Source organism: Mus pahari, chromosome 7 (assembly GCF_900095145.1).
Source record: "Mus pahari chromosome 7, PAHARI_EIJ_v1.1, whole genome shotgun sequence".
In the NCBI taxonomy this organism is placed as follows: Eukaryota; Metazoa; Chordata; class Mammalia; order Rodentia; family Muridae; genus Mus; species Mus pahari.
Window position 1 is genome coordinate 71904428 of NC_034596.1, and position 15347 is coordinate 71919774.

Here is a 15347-nt window from a genome sequence, read left to right on the forward strand (position 1 = left end):
AATAAACAGAAACAAACAGAGTATTATTGATTTATTAGAAAAACTAGTAAATGGGGGTTCCTCTGGTTGGTGGAAGCACATTTGAGCAGGTGGAGGACAAGGCCCAGCCAGCCCCAGGACCAGCCCCAGATGGCATGATCTGTGCCCAAAAGGGTTCCATTTCTCTAACTTCATTTCACTTTCTGGGTCCTCCCTGAGCTTGTCCAAGGGACCAAGCCATGTGGCCTGCTGGTCTCTTCCTCTGAATCTCTGCTGCCTCTTGGTGATGGAGGAAGGAGATCCAGGACTGGCCTAGGGGACCTGTCGACCTCCAAGAGTCAGGAAGGAGAAGGTGGGGGAGGGGAGGGAGCCGAGCCTACACGGACTTCTGTTAGTACCAGTAGAGGTGGGGTGGGAGGGTCCTGGGACCCTTTGCTCCTCCTCAGCCTGTCTGCCCAGGCCCAGGACAAAGGCAACAGGGAGGGGGAGGGAGAGCTGCCTCCAGCCGCCCTGGGGAGGAAGCCTGTGATGCTGGTGTGGACTGGAGCTGTGTTAACCCAGTCTGAGAATACTGTCGGGGAAGACTGCAAAGTAGAAAATACCAGGAGAAAGGTCAGCCTTGCCAGGGCACCAGGAGAGCCCGTCCCTGGAGTTCACAGGGTTCCCACAAAGTCAGTCCAGTGTGTTGAGTACCTTGGGGCCTGGGTGACATGAGTGACAAGTGTGGGGAGCTGGCTGTGATGGTAGGTCCCATGCAGCTTACTACCCTTGTATAATCCTTTGCGGTGACATCCTAGCTCTTCCATTGGAGCCTTTTCTTTCCTGGCTCTGTGGAGTTACCGGAAAATTCTCACTTCGGGCGCTACTTGGGTACATGTGGAAGGGAAATGTAGACCCTCATCCCTTGGTTCCCCCAGACTAGGCAGGGGAACTGCCTGAGGGCGCTGCTTGCCACCTAATGCTTCATCGAGGAGCCCACTTCCTCCCCCAGAGATTGACGTGCCTTTCAGTGTACCAAGGCCGTCTTTATTATCAGGGGTGCAGATGCCCCCCCTGTCTACTGCTTTGGTTTCTCCAGCTGTACAAAGAGGCTGGTGAATGGCGCCTGCTATGTTCCCCATAGGAGAACATTATGGGGTCCTATATGCTGAGGCCAAGTTACAGACTGGCTGTGGAGATGAAGAAATCAGGCCCCACTGGCTAAGGTGGTCGTTAGTCTACTGGAGTCAAGTTCATACTCAGATCATGTTGGGGGTCACAGGGTGCAACTGATCTCTGAGCTATACCTGCCTGGTCAACAATGAAGGGTTCTGGGAAGGCCTAGTCACTGTATGCCTACCATTGAGCCTTACCCATGGGGAAGGCAGTAGAGTCTGTGGCTGTGGGACCTAAGGACACAGATGACCTCCTAGGTGAAAGGGCCCCTTGTCCTCACCTCGACCATCCTTCGAACCTAACTCCAGCTGTCATGTTGGGCTGGAACTGTGTTGCTTTCAGTTGGGAAGCAGAGCATGCCTGTAGGACCAGTGGTCCTAATCTTCCATAGGCATAGAAAAGCACTCCCCAGGGACAGGCTACAGAGCCCCTGTTGATGCTTGCAGAGGGGTAGTGGATGTTTGGTGATCTCTATACCATGTGACCCCAAAATCTAAGACTTAAGTCTGCAGAAACCAACCAAGAGGAGCCACACCTTTATAATAGCCTCAACATTTCATCCCTAGGTTCCAGGGGTTATTGTGTCACAAGCCTGCATTTGTCACCCCTAGGTAATAAACAGCTCTGTGTCCAGCCACTGGCCTGGTTGTTGCCAGCTGCAGGGCCGGGGGAGGGAAGGGGGAAGGGGGACATGTAAGTTTTGAGATACTTGACTGCAGGACCCGGGTATTCAGCTTGTATCTGGCACCAGCCCTGGCCACATACTGCTGGTTTGGCTGCAACTGGGAATGGGAGAAAGAGCTGAAATATAGACAGAGCCTTAAGCAGTGTTGGGACCAGTCTGTCCCTCCCGTGGCAGAGGTCTGAACCCTAAGCTGTACCAGGGTTTCCAAGAGAGCAGTGTGAGGGGATTCTTGTCCTAACACTGTTGATGCTGGGAGGATCAGACGGAGGAAGAGGGATCATTCACGCGGGACTCACCCAAACTCTTAAGGGTATGAGAAGAGAAAAGAAGGGACATACTACCCCTGAGGAGAGAGTCCTAGCTCTGAAGGAGCCCAGCGGGGAGGGGACTGGCAGTACTCAAAGCTTGACACCCATATAGTCCTCTTGGTACTCCACCAGTCCCTTACCTGGCTCTGAAGGCCCTTCCTCCTGCCCCTAAGGAACAGGGCAGCCACTGTCAATGTTAACTTTCCTTTCCCTGGCTGACTGTGGTCGGTGACCCCAAAGGGGATTTGCTGTGGTAGTGGGCAGTGCTGGAGGAAGGCCATCAGGCATCCCAGCTTGTAGGCAGGAAGAGGAGAGTATATATATGCCTTACAGAACCGTTTCCGGCCCCAAAGGAGCTGGACCTCCAGTCCCTGGAGCCCAGCCAGCTGCTTGGGGTAGGGGAAGTGGAGGGCTGTTGGCAGGCATTGGAGAGGCCAGGGAGGCCAGGCAGGCAAGGCAGCTATTGCAGTGCAGTGTGAGGCCCTGGGGCTGGCCCGGCAACTTGAGCAGGCAGGCTGCAGGCAGTGAGTGGCAGGCGGGAGGAGGACTGGCCACTGCAGAGGTCGAGGCCGTGGGCTCCTTGTCCTTGCTTGTCCCAATGCACGCTGCAGTGCTGCCTGGCTGGCCCCGCCCACAGGGGCCCCCAGCTGCTACTTCTTTTTGGGGAAGAAGCTAAACCTCTTCTCCTTCTCCTTCTTGCCAACACTGGCATCAGGACCAGCCAGGGAAGGCAGAGGCAGACTCTGTGCCTTGACACGGATGCTCTGGGACTCATTGATGGCCGTGCTCATGCTCTGTAGCCACATCAGCATCTCCTCCTGCAGGGTGGAAATGTCGAGAGTCTAGGGGTACGCAGCCCCTAGAAGGGGAATGGGATGGGTGTGCTTCTATGACTACCCCCTCCTGAGGGATCCCTGAGATCAAGTGTTGGGTTTCCACCCACCCCATCTGAGTTAGGCTGCCAGGGCTTACCTCATCCTTGCCATGGAAGAGCCACTCACTGCCATTGCTTAACCTAGGAAGGCAAAGGGTTTTGAGTCATGGTACCATCTCCAGAAGTCTTAACCTGAGCAGAGAGCTAGCCACTATCCTACAGCCCAATATTCATGCCCCTCTAGGGCAGCAGCAGACCACCCAAGAAAGCTAAAAGTCCGTAGGACCATCAAGCCTTTAAAAACACCCAAGGAAGAGGTCCAGCTGGGAGCTGGTCTAGAGCGCATCTCCACCCGGCCATTAATGCTCAATCAAGCCATCAGCATAAAGATTCAAAAGGCCCAGGTTTCAGATCAGTCCATGTGCTGGACAGCAAAGCTCACCTCAGTTTAAACACATGCTTTTTCTTCTTATAGTTGACAGCGATCTCACAGATGGCGTGCCTCAGGGCCAGGGGCTCCTCTCCATGGTAGGGCACCCCTAGGGCCAGGTTCTTAGCATCCTTGTAGAAGGTCAGCTGACTATTCCTGAGCACACAGTACAGGTTGTTCCAGGACCTGCAACAACATGGATGGGCTCGTCACCTGTGGTCCTGATGCAGCACTTCACAACCAGCTCCGATAACCTTGCTGCTTGTTTCTGTTTCTTTGTTTTGTTATCATCCTGCATATCCTGGAACCCGCACTGTAGACCAGGCTGGCCTCAAACGATTCACCTGCCTCTGCCTCCTGAGTGCTGGAGTGCTGGGATTAAAGGCATATGCTGCTATCACTGCAGCTACTGCCACTGCCACCACTGCTATTATTTTTCCCCATTAATTAATTAATTTAGCACTGCTTTTTTTTTTTTTTTTTTTTTGTTTGACCAGCTGGAAACAGAGGCCATACGAAAATGCCTGATGTGTGCCCGATGCTAAAGGGACCATATCAGACAAGGTATTCATTTATTCATTAATCACCCGTTCATTCGTTTCCCAGAAACTACCCATTCTTTTATTTTTCCATTTTTTTTTTTTTTTTNCTGTCCTGGAACTCACTCTGTAGACCAGGATGGCCTCAAACTCAGAAATCTGCCTGCCTCTGCCTCCCGAGTGCTGGGATTAAAGGCCTGCGCCACCACGCCCGGCAGCACTGCTTATTTTTATTGTACCATTTTTACCTGAATAAATATTGTTTTAAAAAAAGGGGAAGATTGAAAATATCTACATGTAATTTCACTACCAGAAGTTAACCGTTGTTCACATATTGTGTGTCCTGCTAGTCTTCATTCTGTTCCCAATTCTCAGAGATAACTAAAATTAGATTGTATTGTATATTGTTCAGTCTCCCCCCCAAAACACACATACACACACACACACACACACACACACACACACACACACACACACTGGGAATTGAACCCAAAGTCTAGCACATCTACCACTGAGCTACGTGCTCAGCCTTCCATATTCCAGTTTATATTCAGGTTAATATTGAATATAACATTATGTCATAAGTATTTTTTCATAACCTTAATATTCTTTAAAAGTATTTTTGCATACTTTTATGGCAAAAATGTATGGTAACCTATTATTGGTGGATCTTATAATAGTGAAAAAGTTATAATTTAATAGTAATATGATTATAGATATGCCACGCCCACTCCAGTAGTGACTCGCTTACAGGTCTGAAAACCTGGAGGCAGTCCTGAGAAAAAGAGTTTGAAGGAGACTCAGCCTCCTGGAGTCCTGGCATTTCCAATAACGCATCTACTCAAACCCTACCCTCACGTTAGTATGTTGTATCATAGGTGAGCCCCCACCAGTGTTCCAATGTCCTAAATTATCCTTAAAGCCAGGAGCTTGGAATTCAGTGAGATTCTGCGAAAAGACCGGTGAAACTAATTAGGCATTACAAAGAGCAGGGCAAGCTTAGCAAAGCATACTTTTAGAATCTTCATTTCATCCAAGTTACTTTCATATGCAAGTATTTATTTACCTAGGCCTAGGAAATAGGGGGGCTGTGGTTGTATTCATGAGAAGGTTTGCTAGAGCACAACCCCCTGGTACTGGCTCTCACAAGGCTCAAAGGAGTAGCGCAAATTGTGACTAGGGTGTGAAGTCTTTAGCTGACCCTAGGCAGAGCTGTTTTACCTGCACTGTGAACATTACCTGGCGCCTGTAAGTCCTTTTGAAATCATTCCTCTGTTTTGTGTCAGATAACTTCAATGTACTTTGCCTGCTGTGATATCCTGCCCCCTTTATTTTCTGTATTATATAAGACTGGTGTTTACTTTGTAAAAAGACACTCAGTTCTCTCTCTCTCTCTCTCTCTCTCTCTCTCTTTCGTGTGGACTGTTTGTCACTCACTGAATCCTCCTCGCTCATGTGCAACCGAGACCCATTCCATACAGACAGGAGACCCAGAAAAGAGGTAGTCTGTGGCATGCATATATATATATATATATATATATATATATATATAAAATCTTGAAGCATAAGAAACTATATTTACTGAGAATGTTCCCCTTTGTTTTGTTTTGTTTATTTGCTTTTGGTTTTTCAAAACAGGGTTTCTCCGTGTATTCCTGGCTGTCCTGGAACTTACTCTGTACACCAGGCTGGCCTCAAACGCAGAAATCTGCCTGCCTCTGCCTCCCAAGTGCTGGGACTAAAGGCGTGCACCACCACAGCCTGGCTAGAGAGTGTTCCTTATCAAGATGGGCAATTGATTTCTTTTTTGGTGGTACTGGAGATAGAACCAGAGGCTACAGGCATGCTAGGCAAGTAACTACTATTGAGCTACATCCCATCCTTAGGCCTGAACATTCCTGTGCACACATTTTTGTTAATAATTCTAGGTTTTTTTAGAATATTTAAAAATTATTTTATTTTTATTTTTTTGAGACAGAATTTTACTCTGTAGCCCTGGCTGGCATGTAACTCACTATGTAGACCAGGGTTTCCCCAACCCACAAAGATACACTACCTTTGCCTTAAAGGCAAGTGCCACTCATGTGTATGTTTGTAGAGTGTGGTGTGTGTTCATGAGTGCAGATGCCTGTGGTGGCCAGCAGAGGGCATCAGAGCCCCTGGAGTGGAGTTACAGGTGGTTGTGAGCCATCTGATACAGGGACTAAGAAATGATCTTGAGTCACTCCCTTTTTTGATGCTGGAGTTAGAAACTCAGGGCCTTGAACATGCTAGACAAATGTACTAGTTATGAGTTACACCCCATAGCCACTGTTTAGTTAGTTATTTAAATTTTACAGTGCTGGAGACTGAAGCCAGGGTCCTTCACATGCTAGGCAAATGCTATGATTCTGATCTTACTATGGGATGTGTTTCTCAAAGTAGAATTTCAAACTATTTCTTTATTCTTTGCATATTTGATGCATCAGAATCGAGCTAGGACATGTGTGTGTGTGTGTGTGTGTGTGTGTGTGNGAGAGAGAGAGAGAGAGAGAGAGAGAGAGAGAGAGAGAGAGAGAGATGCTTGATATACTGTCTTACCTCCTTTTCTGTTGTTTTGTGTTTGTTTTTTGAGCTAGGGTTTCAAGTATTAGCCTAAACTTGTCTTGAAGTTGGCATCAGAGGCATGTTTAACTCTGTCCTATCATTTAAGAGGAAAAAAAAAAAGACACAAACAAAACCCTGCAGACACCAGATTTCTGCAAGCCTAGGCTTGTTCCTATGGTTTGGGGAACACTGAGCTCCCAAGCTCATGGTGGCTTGACTGGGTTTCTGCGCTGAGTGACCTTGTCTGAGCTCCCCGAGGGTCTCAGCAGCAGGTCCGAGCTCCCGTACTGACACTGGAAGGCATGCCGCTGCATTTTTATGAGATGCCCAGCTTCTGCTCCTTCCCGTCTTCCTTCGCCTGTCTGTTTGTCCATCTGTCCGTCCGTCTATCTGTCTGTCTTTTGAAGGCAGCTGAGGAGCTAGGAGGGCCTAGAGAGCACTTGATTCAGATGAAGCGGTTGCAGAACCCTTCTCCCCAAGCCCAGGTTTCCTGACCAAGCTCGGGTACCTTCCTCCTGCAGTGACGCAGTGGCTAACACGGTCCTTGGTGTCCAGGCCTGCCTTGAGCAAATGACTTAACATCTGCGGTGCTATTTCCCCATCTGGAAAATGTAAACTTCAGTATCTCTTTGCAGCTGTGAAGAATGCCAGGTCCACAGGAGATGCCCAGTAAATGTTAGCTCCCTTTCCTGTAGACTGCGCTTAAACAGTGAATCTCTTCAGGACTACCGAGTCTCCGAATGGCTGTCCCTTTTTGAAGTTTGAAATAGCTGTGTTGACTCCCCTTGGCCAGAAGTTCTAGAGGTAACACTGGCTTCCACCTCCCAGTGCTAGCCATTTTGTTGTTGTTGGCACTCCTACCTGAGCCTACTTCTCCTCTGCCACAAGCCATTGGCCCTGTCCTTGTAATGCTGCTAAAAGGGAAGGGCCTCAGGGACCCCAGGTAGGGGCAGAACATGACTGGCTCAGTGACATAAAAGGATGCCTGCCATCTTTGCATCAGCACTGGAAAGGACCTACAGAAGGCATCTAGGTCACTAATGTTCCCTAGTCATCTCCTATTCCACAGCAAGTAAAGTGAATTCCAGATGGGTAAAAGTGGGGCTTGGTTAAGACCACGTGAGCACCAGGGCTTCCTGTTGCCCACCCCTGTGATAACTGGGCGGCACTCATCATGAGCCTACCGTTTCCCAGGCACAGCCTCTGTTCTGAGAAGGCCTGCTGTTGTTATCATCCACCCTCATTCCATTTTTTTTTAATGTTTTTCTTGGGGGGGGGGGAATGGGTAAAGACAGGGTCTCACTATGTATCTTGGGTTGTCCTGGAACTATGTAGACCAAGCTGGCCTTGAACTCACAGAGATGTGTCTGTCTCTGCCTCCTGAGTGCTGGAATTAAAGGTGTGTGTCACTATACCCAGCTCCATCCTCATTCCGTTTTGCAAATGGGAAACGTAACTTGAGGGATTTGGGTAATGTTTGATGAAGTCATAGTATTTGAACTCAGATCCCAAATCAAGATAGGCTTCTCCTATCATGCCAAGAAACACATGGGGATCATCAAAGGCTCAGGACCACTCTCCCCAGCACACACCTCTGGCATCGAAGCTCTGCTGGTGGAGTAACCCCAGGAACTGCTCGGTCTCCCCGGTGGCCCTCCCCACTCCACATACCTGTTAGAGGCCTTCTTGTTGGGCCCCTCTAGGTCGTGCTTTCGGCCCAGGTAGCCCTCCATCTGCACAGTGTGCCCGAGGTCTCGCTGGGCTGGCAGGGTCGTGGGCTCGTCACCTTCACTCAGGGGCGTATCCAGGACCTTAAAGAGAGGCTCTGTGGCAGGCCTCTCATCCCCAATGGATTTCTCCTGCTCGTCTTTGTGGTGTCCTGGCAGGGGTGGTGGTTGCAGGTCCTGAGGCCATGGTCCTCTTTCTTCCCCCTGCTCCGGGGCACAAGAGAGGAGCGTGCCTTCGTGGAGGTTCAGGCCAGGGTAGCTTTTCTTTGGCCCTTTCCACCCGAGCCTAGTTCTCTCCTGCCACTAGCTGCTGAGCCCTCTCTGGCTCTCCTATAACTTGGGATGGACGTCTACTCATTTCCCTGGTCTCTGGCTCCATTTTCCCTGATTTCACTGTGGGGTAGTCCCATCTTTATCCTAATTAACCAAAGAGGGAGAGATGAAGGGGTCTGGTGATAAACATGTCCAGAGTGACTTTCAGGGCTATGGACAAGCTCTCTAAAGCCTGCTCCAGGGCCCTACCCTCCTTCCTCCAAATATTCCCAACTCTGAGATACCGTGGGCCTCTGGAAATACTTAGGAAGGGCCTGCTGCACGGACACCTTACAAACCATCAGGATGTTGAGTGAGTACTCTTCCGTAACCTTCAAATTGTCACCAAAGCCATAGGTCTCCCTCACCTTTAACTAAACTATATCTTCCCCCCCCCCCAAATTTGAGAAGTGATCCCCTCACCATATAAAGCAAACAGAGTCCCTTCAGGTTCTGACAAGCCCTCTTCCTGTCACTCGGTAGGAACAAGTTCCTACCGAGTGACAGAGGCAGGGGTTCCGATTGCCTGTCTTGTGGAAATGCTGTGCTGTTTACCTCTGTGTGGGCTCCCTGCAGACCAAGCCAAGTGAGGAGTGAGGGAAGCAGGTCTGGGCTGTAGGGATTAGCGGCCAATGAAAAGGGAAAGGGTACTCCATTTCCTAGCTGAATATCTTATACAGGTCCCCTTTGAGGCAAGAACAATAGGAGGGTTTTCTGAATGGGTACCAAAGAAGGCAGTTTCACTGGGGCCACGAGGCTAGAGCATCATCCCTGTGTCTGACTTCTGGTAACCTCAGGATGAGGTAGGAAGGTGTCACTGGTCCCCAACGGGCATACAGGATGCTCAGAACATTGGGGGAGGAACAGGGAGGAATTGGGAAAGGGCAGGCCTTGTTCTTCTCATTGGGTGCTTAGCCGAGGGTGCGGGTACAGGCACAGTTTTACGCTGGACATAAAACTGAAGCTTTAAGATAAAACTGGGTACTTCCAACAGCTGCCACGACTGGGCTCTGCCTGAGGGGGGAACTATGGAATGCCAAGTGGGGGATGTTCAAAGGCGGTGGTCAGAAGACAGGAGAAGCTGGGTGTGTCCCCACCATATTGATACTGCTCAATTAACAAGCTCTTAAGGACCGGGGTGCTGGTAAGACTTCATTCAAAGAAAAGGAAAGCTGGCTGGGAGCATTTGGAAACCTCTGACCAAACATTTCTATATTTAATGAGAAAATCGATGCTCAGAGGTTAATGGCTTTTGGGATGGTATATTGTCAGTGGGTATACTAAGCAATTAGGAGAATGTACTCCAGAATAGGGCAGGGCTACGTTTTATGCTATCCTTACTCCTTTGTTAGAATCCTTTGAGGATTTGGCCAGGCTACTATGCTGTATGTATGCTGAAGAACTTCTATCTCAATGTTTGCCACGGACAAGCATCGTCCCCAAGGACCCAAAGGCTCTGACATGCCTGCACTGCTACTTTCTAGTGAGGAGAAAGAGCCGATGTGAATGGGATGGGACCTCAGGCCTCAGTTTGGAGTCCAGTGGCCCCCGGCAGCCGACCTTCTGCCTTGGATTGAAAGTTCTGGAGGCAATCACCAACCCAAATGGGAAGCCTCTAATCATGGCCCACCTCTCAGCTTCAGCCTCAAGTCTGGTGGGGCTTTCTTGTCCTCCAGGAGAGGGAACTCCTTCCAGAGGGCAAAGGTATGAGCACAATGCCTCTCCTAGAGGCGAGCCAGGAGGGGGCTGATGCATGAGAGAAGATGCCACACCACCGGTGTCGGGCGGGGCGGGACGCCACCCGCCGGTTACAACCTGCCTTCAGCTGCGCCTCTCTGCCCGCCTGCATTTACTTCCTATGCTTTTAATTCTTTGAGAAAGTGGCCTTTAAAACTCAAGATACATTCAGCTAGGGCGGACTTCTTGCTGCTGCATACTAAGCAGAGACCTAGCCCCGGCTGGAGCCTGGGTGTTCTGAGCAGACTTGGCTGCGTTACGAGTTAGCTCTGAAACACGGGGCTTTCCAGTAACGGCAAAGATTTCTTCTCTGGTTTTGGAGTGGATTTCAGTGCATCCTGCTTCCAACCCCACACAGAGGTCAAGACTTGAGAGGGAGGAGCCAGAAATGAGGGCAGAGGTAGAGAGGGCTTTGGCTCTGGGAGTCCTTAGCTTCCTCCTGGACCGGGGAGACACACAGATCTGCCAGGAGGAAGGTGGATACGGGGAGAGCGTGGAGAGGCTCCCGGAGTTTGTCTTTTCTTCAGCTCCCAAGGAAGTCTGGCCAACTTCTGGAGGAGGAGGGGATGGGAAAGGGAAGGAAACGCCCTTCCACAGCAACCCACCCCTCCCCCATAGGACTTTGCCCCTCTGTACCCTTTGGGTCAGACAGGCCTGGAATGAAGTCTGGGAACAGGCGAGAACCCAGCAAGTCACTAAACCTTCCTGATACTGTCTGCTTGTAAGGCGGTACCCGTGACCACTTTATGGGTGATTTGAAGCCAAATCATTTGAAGCTCTCCTGAGCTGTTATGGCCAGTGCCTGTGTAGTCAGCACGACCATCTCAAATACTTTTCCTAGAGTATGGGGTGCTTCTCAGGATGCCTTGGCGACCCTTAATGGGAAATCCTAGCTGCTTGCTGGCAGGCAAGGTCCCCCTGCTATTTCCTCCATTGTTTTCAGTAGGAATACTCCAAGGCTCCAGACAGGAACGGGAACTGTGGTGACCAGGGAGAGCCCTTCAGGGCAGCTCAGACTCAGTCATGAAGCTCACAGAGCTTGAAAATGAATGTGAGCTGGGCGTGGTGGCGCACACCTTTAATCCCAGCACTTGGGAGGCAGAGGCAGGCGGATTTATTAGTTCGAGGCCAGCCTGGTCTACAGAGTGAGTTCCAGGACAGCCAGGGCTACACAGAGAAACCCTGTCTTGAAAAACAACCAAAAAAAAAAAAAAAAAAGAAAAAAGAAAATGAATGTGAGAAGATGTCTTTGGAGTCACTAGCTAGCTAGGGCCAAGGACGACAAATGTTCCTTAGTGGAAGGTCCTGGTAATTCATGGCAGGAGTTTTACAAAGATCTCACAGCTTTGTGAAGACTCTGAGGAAGACTTTAGTTAGACTCAGAGGGCAGAAGCAAAGCAGAAAGGGGGTTCAGATCCACAGAGCAAAGTCCACAAGACAGCAGAGGGAGTTGCCTCCTAGTTTAATGTCAGTACTGCATGCAGTATGTCAGAGGTCTCTGGAATTCAGCTGAGATTAGGAATGCCCCCTGGGGTCTTTTACCAGCAGCTGGTGTCTCAAGGAGGAGGGGAACAGAGGTAGCAATGAAGGCCTCATTAGGAAAGCAGGTCCCACCAGAGAAGGCTGGAGAGAGCAGGGACAGATGGAGTTCCCGCAAAGGGAGTCAAGAGGACAATTCTTGGACTTTTGGAGAATGTGAAGAGGTCTTGGGGAACCACTGCATCAACCAGTCCTACCAGAGATTAGAAAGCTGGGGTCCAGAAAGTTCAGGGACGACCTGGGGTCACACAGTAGGTTAGCAGAGTCAGGGGGAGAGTCCACACCATTGTTTCTCTGTCCCCAAGAAGGTCTTGCAAATTTGAAAGGGAGGCAAACCAAGACCTTGAGGGGGGGCCTAGGCATGCAGGTGGTCAGTCAAGGAGCTCCCTGGGCTTCGCTCCAAACCCGCCCTGAATGAATTTGAGGCCTGCAGTGCTGCTGAATGAGTTACTGCCTCTTTCTAGGGTAGATGCGCCAAGGACTTCAGCAAACAGCTAGCTGAATGATGACCCATCCAAAAATGGAACCAGGGATCATGCTGGTGGATGCCTGGGGACAGAAGGACCAATGGCAGTGATGGCACACGCCTTTAACCCCAGCACTCAGGAAGCAGGCAGGCAGATCTGTGTGAGCTTGAGGCCACTTGGTCTACAGAACAAGTTCCAGGACAGCCAGGACTACACACAGAAACCCTGTCTTCCTTCCTTCCTTCCTTCTCTTTTGAAAGGTTCCAAGGTTAAATAAACAAGGGAAGGGACAGGAAGAGGTTGCAGTTCCCTGTTCTCCCTGGAAGCCTGCAGTGGTCTGAGGGGGAGAGCCACTGCACTGTCAGGCAAGGGAGTCTCTGGTAGAAATGCCAGAAGCCTCTGGTCAGGGCTCAGAGTTGCTTCCTATCCAGCAGAGGTGCATGTTAAAGACAGACAGGTTCCGCCTAGACACTGGGTGGAGGAGGTGGCCAGAGCCCCCGATGACTTTATACACTCAGGCAGCAGGCTTTGATCATCAGGAACACTCGGGTTCTGCACCATTGAGGGTGTCCATCGCAGGACATTGCCCGGGGAGCCTGTAGGAGAATGTGGAGCTACCCGGAAAACATTCTGGGGGTCAGGCTGGGAGGTGGTGAAGATGTCTAAGAGGGGGCCAGCAGGAAGGGTGGACCTGCAATAGGAGGACACACTGCCTGCGGTAGAGGCAGTTTGCTGATTTGTTAAACACACAAGAGGTGTCTGATGGGAAGATGTGTGTACCAGCTGCTGGCACCATGTCTGAGAAGGGAACTGGCTGCTGATTGGGGGACATTATGGAAAGAAAAGACGCTCAGAAGAGCCTTGTAGGACCTCCTGGGATTGAGGCTAAACAAGGAGACTCCTGGCTCCTGGGAGTAGAGCCACCTGAGTCTTGGTGGAATCTTGACAGAGCCTTGCAAAGTCAAGTAAGTCACATAAGCTTGTCTTATAAACACACAGCCTTGCCGAGGCCCGGAAACTGGGCTGGTGGGGGACGTGAACAAGGGGGTAGGGATCTTTCTCACAAATGCTGAGAGGAGGGAAAGTGGACAGAACGGGTTTTCTTCTAGGGACTAACTTAGAGATGCATTTCCAGGATCAGCCAGCAGGTGGTGTGGGGGACTGCACACAGACCATTAATTCCACAGGCCAAAAATACCCTGGCTCAGGACCACAGGGTCTTCCTAAAGATGCTCAGTGAATCACGATGTACCCATAAACAAAAGAACCCTGCTGACAGAGCTCTCCCTCTACTGTTAATGTTGGTGAGAGCCAGGGGCATGGAAGTACCTCAGAACAGACTGCTCCGTGTTAGTAGTGAGACTAGTTCTGGGACAGGAGCCTAGAACGTACATAGATGGAGTGTCAAGGATGGAGGCCTTGGGCTGGTTGCTGTCTCCAACCGTGGTAATGTTAGAGCCCATATGGGGGAAGGTTCTTCTAAAAGATGAAGGGTTAAGGTAAGGATGACGGGACCTAACTGACCATGTGCTAAGCACCAAGTTCTCTATATACATTCTGTCTTGCAAAGCCTCACAGCTTCTGTTTTACAGATTAGGGGGAACAGGAAACCTGCCCACAGCCATATATCTAACAATGGAAGGTAGAAGATGGGTCTGATGAGCTCCAAACACATTGCTTTTTTCTATTTAGTCCAGGGGTGTTTATGTGTGATTATATAGTAGTATCACGGGATAGGTTCCCAGTCTAAATGAGATGTGCCCAGCTTACGTAAGGCATGTGGCCAATTTGTTAAGGTGGTGCGATCACATCCAGACTACACCAGAAGGAGCTGGAAATGGGATTTGTATCTCAAAAGACACACTGCTAGATGCTTTAGGCAACCAAACAGTGCCAGGTGAGGGCGGGGTGAGCAGAGCCAGCAACTCTAGCAGTTCAGGATGTTTATTCTCCCCAGTGTCTGACGTCTTGGCTCCTGGGCTCTGAAGGAGAAGGGTTGTATAGACAGCTTGTAAAGGGTGCCTGAAAATAGTTGTTTGCAAGAGAAGAGAAAGAATCAGTTTGCTGAGGCGAAAAGCAGCATGAAAACACGGAGACTTGGGGTACAGAGCTCCCCTGAAGGAGAAAGGAGAGGCTTTGGTGAACCGCAAGTGTAGGGGTGGGGAAGGAAAGGCAAACTGGCAGATGGCAGGCAGCCCTGCAGATGGCAGGCCAGGAGATGGTGAGGGACTCCCAGAAGTGGGGTTTGGAAGCAGAGAGGCTCAATCCTACACTCCAAGGGGCAACTGTCATCTGATATGTCCACTGAGGAGCTTGGGCAAGATAGAGGGAATATGGTTCATACCACTGGACAAAGCAAAATGAAGTGGGAAACTGGTCTGTAGGCTTCTCTTGGACACCTGAGGAGACCTGACCCACAGCCACCAGGAGAGCGAGAGAGGTGGTTTTCAATGTGTATGACCTGTGTGCTGACTTTAGAAGAGTTGGTGACTGCTGGGTTTCTTGGTGACCTGGACCCTGGCTCTGTCAAGTAGGCAGTTCCCCACCCACTTCTGAGGTGCTTCCTAATGTTAGCTGAGTCTCATCCTGAGTCCATCAGTAAGGGGGGGGGGGACAGGGGATGGGAGAACACACAGCTTGAAACAAGGAACTTGGAGGAGACTTTGCAGCCGAAGGACCAGGCATTAGCATCTGGCATAGTAAAGAAGAAAGCTGGCCACACCCTGCTGTGTGTAACATCCAGAAAGAGAGCAGGTTTCTCTAGGGAGCCAGGGCACAGTGCCAGAGTGCAGGCGGGACACACCCTTGCCACGCTGACTCAGGCATCCTGGGGAGACAGAAACACGCCCAAGTTTGGGGCAAGGCTGACGTTTGTTCCAGGCGGAGACTGCCCATTTGGAACAAAGAGGATTTGCATTTCAGGCAAAAATGTCTGAAAAAGCTGCTGTTCAAGGGTGTGGGAGGGGCAAGGGCTGGGAAAGCTGTTCAGGCAAGAAGAAACACAGCTGC

General features: G+C 50.3%; 1 protein-coding gene across 1 annotated transcript in view; it reads right to left on the reverse strand.

Annotated features, from left to right (window-relative positions):
• Positions 1 to 16: 16 nt before the first annotated feature.
• The window catches only part of Sptb (spectrin beta, erythrocytic), a 128314-nt gene continuing 112983 nt past the window's right edge, over positions 17 to 15347 (reverse strand). The window contains exons 34-37 of the mRNA XM_029540685.1: positions 8228 to 8487; positions 3444 to 3617; positions 3100 to 3142; positions 17 to 2945 (exon numbers count right to left, since the gene is read on the reverse strand). Coding sequence (XP_029396545.1) covers positions 2778 to 2945; positions 3100 to 3142; positions 3444 to 3617; positions 8228 to 8487 — 645 coding nt within the window. The 3' untranslated portion in view covers positions 17 to 2777. The remainder of the gene's footprint in view (positions 2946 to 3099; positions 3143 to 3443; positions 3618 to 8227; positions 8488 to 15347) is intronic.